Consider the following 6,000-nt stretch of genomic DNA (forward strand, 5'->3'; position numbering starts at 1 on the left):
CTTAACAAAGACCTCCACAGGCAAGGCGTACCACTGGGATGACCCTCCAGGGTTGGCCTCACGTGCATGAGGGTCTTGATTTCCCTGCCCCTCTGTGCAGCAGTCATGAGCTCAGGCTGCCCCAGGGAGGCTAAGGTGGGTCTCTTCAGCCAAGGTCATCCTGAAGAGGCTGGCCACTGAGGGTTGTCTGCCAGGAGAATCCCTTCATACTAGAACTCGGTGTAGGTATAGTCGCCATAGCACAGCACCACATCCCGCCCAGAAGGTATGGAATATAGAAAACAGCACTGAGTTTGGAAACAGGTGAGGGGGCTCAGTCGGTTAAAGGCCTGACTCTTAGTTTCAGCTCAGGTTATGATCTCACGGTTCATGGGTTCAAAGCCCACGTCAGCCTCCATGCTCATGGTGCGGAGCCTGCTTGGGATTCCCTCTCTAGCCCCTCCCTTGCTCTCTGTCTCTTTCTCAAAATAAATAAAAATCAATTAATTAGAAAAAAGAAATAGATGAACTATGTTGTCAGTGTTAATTAACTTTTGCGAGTTAAAAAAAAAAAAGAATTTAATTGAGATTGGAGGAGAGGGGTGATTAAGATACATCGTCCCAGACCAATATGGTAAATATTAACAACATGAAAATACTTCTGGCCACATTAATTAGACAAGGTAGGATTCAAGGCAAAAATATCAGGGCAGAGTGTTTTATTATATCAATATAGTCCTTAGTAAGGTGGTGGTGCTCTCCACGTTTGGACCAAAGGACACAGGATTGAAATACAGAGCGCAAAAATTAAAAAAAAAAAAAAAAATCTAAGGATAAATTGGTAAAATTTATATATAGTTTACTTCCCAGACTTCTGGTTTCTCTTAGGTGGTGTCAGTATAAATACTCGTGTATGTATTTAGAAAACACGTGCATACACACGATTTTATACACACATTCGTACTTTTATTCGTAGTATTCGCAGCTGTGCTGTAATCAGTAGTTAACTTGCTTCTTGTTTTCCACTAATGCTTCTACACTGAATATCCTGAGGACAAATCCTTAGATTATAAATTGTTTCAGTGTGTGTGTGTGTGTGTGTGTGTGTGTGTGTGTGTGTGTGTATGTACATCTGGCAGGTTGTTCTCTTTGTTCCTTTTGTATCTGAAGGAAAAAAACTGATTTTTTGTGATACTTCACTTGTGAAAAGAAAAGCCCTTGGGTAACTGTGTTTCCGTTTTAATAATGGTATTTTTCTGTTATTTTAGCCTTACGAAGGATGAATCCAAAAGGCCAAAGTATAAAGAACTTCTGGTAAGTATGAGACCTTGGGAATTTTAGTTATTTGTATGAGACCTTGGGAATTTTAGTTATTTCCTTGCCCAAATGCTCTTAGCATGCTCATTCTCTAAGCAAGTAATGGTCTCCTGTGTTCTCAACAAATAGCCTGACCTAATTGAGTATTTTATTATTATGTTTTTAATAATTTTATTTTTTCTAATGTTTATTTTTGAGAGAGAGTATAAGCAGGGGAGGGGCAGACAGAGGGAGAGAGAGGGAGAGAGAGACAGAGAGAGAGACAGAGAGAGAGAGTGAGAATCCTAAGCAGGCTCCCCATTGTCAGCATGGAGCCTGACGCCGGGCTCGAACTCACAAATGCCAGATCATGACCTGAGCCAAAATCAGGAGTCGGATGCGTAACCAATTCCACTACCCAGGTACCCCCACCGCCACCCCCCACCCCACCATTGAGTGTTTTTTTTTTTTTTAATAATGTTTGAAACCAGTATTTGGAAAGAGAAAATTTGAAGTTACATTTTCCTCCTAATTTTTGGCTAGATTCTCATGGAAAATTTTGGCCTTGACATGTCATAAAAATTACCCCCCAGAATTTTAACATTCATTTCAGGAGCCACCTTCCACTGCGTGGCCTGTGTGTGTGTATAACAAAGTTACTATTTTTTTTTAAGTAATTTAAAAAAAATTTTTTAATGTTTTATTTATTTTTGAGACAGAGAGAGACAGAACGTGAGCAGGGGAGGGGCAGAGAGAGGGAGACACAGAATCCGAAGCAGGCTCCAGACTCAGCTGTCAGCACAGAGCCCAACGCGGGGCTCGAACCCACAAACCATGAGCTCATGACCTGAGCCGAAGTCGGACGCTTAACCGACCGAGCCACCAAGCTGCCCCTACAAAATTATTCAAAATTATTCTGTATCAAACTCTCTCAATGCAAATTTACATCATCCAGCAAATTCCCATTTCTTCAAAAGCTCACCCATCCCTGGGACTTGGTTGTTTTAAGCAGCGCTGGAATGGCTCCGGTCCTGGCAGTGAACAAAATGCTGTGACCTAATCAATAATGTGGTGATAGCTGAAGCAAGGACCCCCTTGCCTAGCTGTCCAGGGTGTTAGGTCAAACTTCTGGTTGGTGCCAGCAGGGGCTCCGAAGATATCCAGCCCACATACTTAGAGAAGCCGTGAAAGAAAAACACTGGTAGAGATGATGTGTGAAGGGGTGGGCTTGTGACGCAGATACGGGGCTGGTGGCTTCGGAGGGGACGGGGGCAGAAGTTCACAGGATGGGATTCTGTCGAGCCTCTTTCAGAGCAGGGTCTGGAGCACTGAGACAGCCTCTTCTCTAAGATCCTTCTGCACATGGGGGATATGGGAGGTTGAAGCTTATGCGTGTGTCCCACGGGGAATGGCAACCCATACTCATGTGGCTCTTCCTGGCTCTCAGACGGTGGCAGGGTCTCCAGCTGTGTTTGGGGCTGAGGAACAGCTCTCCTGCTGTCTGCCTAGCAAATCCTCCCCGGTGTGCAGAGAAGCCTCCTGACCTCACTGCCAGGATGGCTCTTCCAGATCGGGCTCGCCCACACCCACTAACCCGTCTCTCGGAACGGGCGTGACCGTATTTCACAGCCATTATGTGGTGGGAGCCTTCCGTCCCGTGCTGTATCGAAATTGGGAAAAGCTCAGTGTGGGCTGCCCTACGAACTCTGATCATCTTTTGTTTTTTCTTGCAGAAACATCCCTTTATTTTGATGTATGAAGAACGTACTGTAGAGGTCGCATGCTACGTTTGTAAAATCCTGGATCAAATGCCAGCCACTCCCAGCTCCCCCATGTACGTCGACTGATCTCGCTGCTGCGTCAGACTCTAGGAAAAAGGGCTGAGAGGAGGCAAGACGTAAAGAATTTTCATCCCGTATCACAGTGTTTTTATTGCTTGCCCAGACACCACGTGCAGTGAGATTGGTGTTCGTTTCCATCCTGTCTGTATGCTCCTGTCACCTAGACATGCATCCCCGTGATACCCGATTGATCACACAGTGTTCGTGCTGGTCAGAGAGACCTCACCCTGCTCTTTTGTGACGGACGTGTCCGTGACATGTGGAAGTCCGTACGATCAATTTATTGACTGTGATCAGATCACATCTTAACTTCATTTCTAGACTCAAAACCTGGAGACGCAGCTACTGGAATGGTGTTTTGTCAGACTTCCAGAAACTGGGAGCGCACGGTGATGGATGTACGACGTCTGAACACAGAGACTCGGGCTTGAGCGAGAAGGGTTTGCACAGCCAACGAGACGCATTGCCTTCTGGAGCTGGGAGACAAAGGAGGAATTTTAATTTTCTCTCTTCACCAAGTGCAATAGATTTACTGATTTGATACTCTGTTGCTTCACCGTCACGGTCGATGTTCGGGGATCGATGTGCTCAGCCAAATTTCCTGTTTGAAATATCACGTTAAATTAGAACGAGTTTCTCTTTACCAAAAACCGTGTTGCGTTCAAAGAGGTGAACCCTGAAATACGGAGACAGGACAGAACGTGTTCTTTTCTCCTTGACTAGTCCTTCTCTTCATCGGGAAGACTCAGGAGTCTGCCACTTGTCACAGAAGGTGCTGCCCCTAAGAATTTTCTTTCTCAAAGTTTGGTGTCCTGCCAACTTGATGTTCCGTCTGCCACAAACCACCAGGACTGAAAGAAGAAAAACGTGCTGAGGGCCAAGTTTACGGGTGTTTCCAATTCTAGCATCCGATCTGGAACAACTTACAGCACCCTGTATTTCCCCTGGGTCCCAAGCCTGATACTTTAGCCATCATAACTCACTCACAGGGAGAAGTAGCTATAGAAGCGATGTGCCTTGACTGATGACGTAGAGATTGCTTATAGGCAGCACGAGACCAAACCTCAGTCGTCTGCCCGCACTGGCCCACATCTTCGGTTTCTGGATCCCTCCCCCTGCCCATGTGGTCTGTTGCCGCTAACTGACTTTTGCTCAGTCCAATATTTTGCCTTTTACCCCCCACCCCTCCATATCAAAACCATTTTTAATCATCCGGGATATTTAGCCCCAAATCCCTCCTGCACTCTAACGTGTAAAAGGCTGAGGAGCGTGGGGCCCCACTGATGTGGTAGGTGATGAGGAAGCATCTTCTAGAGACACATTTGACCAGATGAGGGTCTGTAATGGCAGTCTTTAGAGAAGCTCGTCACTCATGAGAGTCTCTGGCACAGGTCACTGTCGTTTCTTGGAATTGGAATTCTACAAAAAAAAAAAAAAAAAAAAAAAGACAACAACAACAACAACCAAAAACCCACAAAACCCCAAAGCCCAAAACCACCCCTAGAATCTGCTCTCTTTTGCTATGCTGCCTCACTTACCCCTTAGCCGGGTCTTCCCTAGGCTTCGCTCAGGCCTCCCCGGCACCGAGCGTTGGGTTCCGTGTAACAGTTAAGCAGCCCTTGGGACTGGCTCAGGCACACTGGGTAGGAAACGGCCATGGGCCGAGAGGCACACAGTGCCATCCAGGAACCAGGCGGTGGCAGGTGTCGACATGTCTCCTCCCAGGGTGGCCGTCGCAAACGATATAGAATGATAGAGGGGAGACGGTGCTGTTTAAGGTTACGTCCCTGTCCATTTTCAGAATTCAGAAATGATTTCTCACTTTGGTCCGCCTGCCCAGTCTCCTTGTTTTTCTCCCCCCGCCCTGGCTCCCCAAACCTTAGACTTCCCAGTGTTCTGAACGGAGACGTCGTTGCACGTCTTCCTTCGACCGCACCAAGCCATCATCCTCCGTTGCCCCCGGCGACTCAAGAGGAATCTGTTTCTCTGCTGTCAACTTCCCGTCTGGCTCAGCGTAGGGTCACTTTGCCATTAGACACATGGAGATCAAAGCAATTCTGACTGTCCAGGAGCTAATCTGACCGTTCTGTTGTGTGGACAACCACATAAAAAGGCAATTTTAGTGTATTAATCATAGATTATTATAAACTATAAACTTAAGGGCAAGGAGTTTATTACAATGTATCTTTATTAAAACAAAAGGGTGTATAGTGTTCACAAACTGTGAAAATAGTGTAAGGACTGTACATTGTGAGCTCTGGTTATTTTTCTCTTGTACCATAGAAAAAAATGTATAAAAATTATCAAAAAGCTAATGTGCAGGGATATTGCCTTATTTGTCTGTAAAAATGGAGCTCAGTAACATAATTGCTTCTTGGAGCTTTGGAATATTTTATCCTGTATTCTTGTTTGAATTCCTCCTCTATTTAAGATATATACATGGAATCGAAGTGTTTATGTAATAGTTCTACCCTTTGCCTGCAGGTCAGTTGTAATAAATCTAGGCTGTGATGATGACTTTGTAATTTGATTTTCTGAAGTCAGACCCTGAGAGGGGAAAAATCAAGTAAATTCCATTAAATTATCTGTGCATTTCACATTGGGACAAATTCCCTTCTTCTGGAAGTGTTTATGGCTCCTTTTTTTTTTCCCCTCCTCCCTTCTTGTGGTTGCTCTCTCTCTCTCTCTCTCTCTCTCTCTCTGCTCACTCTTCTTGAAACCACAGAGGTATTCGTGAAGCACCTGTTGAGTGGGTGTGATGCAGTCTCTTTTTCCAGTTTGCTCCTTTGTTGGTTGCCCTCACCTGCCCTGGCTTTCTCGATGCTAAAGGAAAAGGGTACCGTTCTTCAACCTGTGTCACGGTGGAGGTACACAGCTCGTAAGA

At 45.5% G+C, this 6,000-nt stretch overlaps 1 protein-coding gene across 3 annotated transcripts in view; it reads left to right on the plus strand.

Moving 5' to 3' along the window:
* The window catches only part of MAP2K4 (mitogen-activated protein kinase kinase 4), a 130,292-nt gene extending 124,659 nt beyond the window's left edge, over positions 1-5,633 (plus strand). For all 3 annotated transcript variants that reach the window (XM_060647248.3, XM_060647249.3, XM_060647250.2), the window contains 2 exons: positions 1,248-1,293; positions 3,009-5,633. In XM_060647248.3, the coding sequence (XP_060503231.1) occupies positions 1,248-1,293; positions 3,009-3,122 (160 nt within the window). In that variant the 3' untranslated portion in view covers positions 3,123-5,633. The remainder of the gene's footprint in view (positions 1-1,247; positions 1,294-3,008) is intronic.
* The last annotated feature ends 367 nt before the right edge of the window (positions 5,634-6,000 follow it).

The sequence above is a fragment of the Panthera onca genome, chromosome E1 (genome assembly GCF_046562875.1).
Source record: "Panthera onca isolate mPanOnc1 chromosome E1, mPanOnc1 haplotype 2, whole genome shotgun sequence".
Taxonomy (NCBI): domain Eukaryota; kingdom Metazoa; phylum Chordata; class Mammalia; order Carnivora; family Felidae; genus Panthera; species Panthera onca.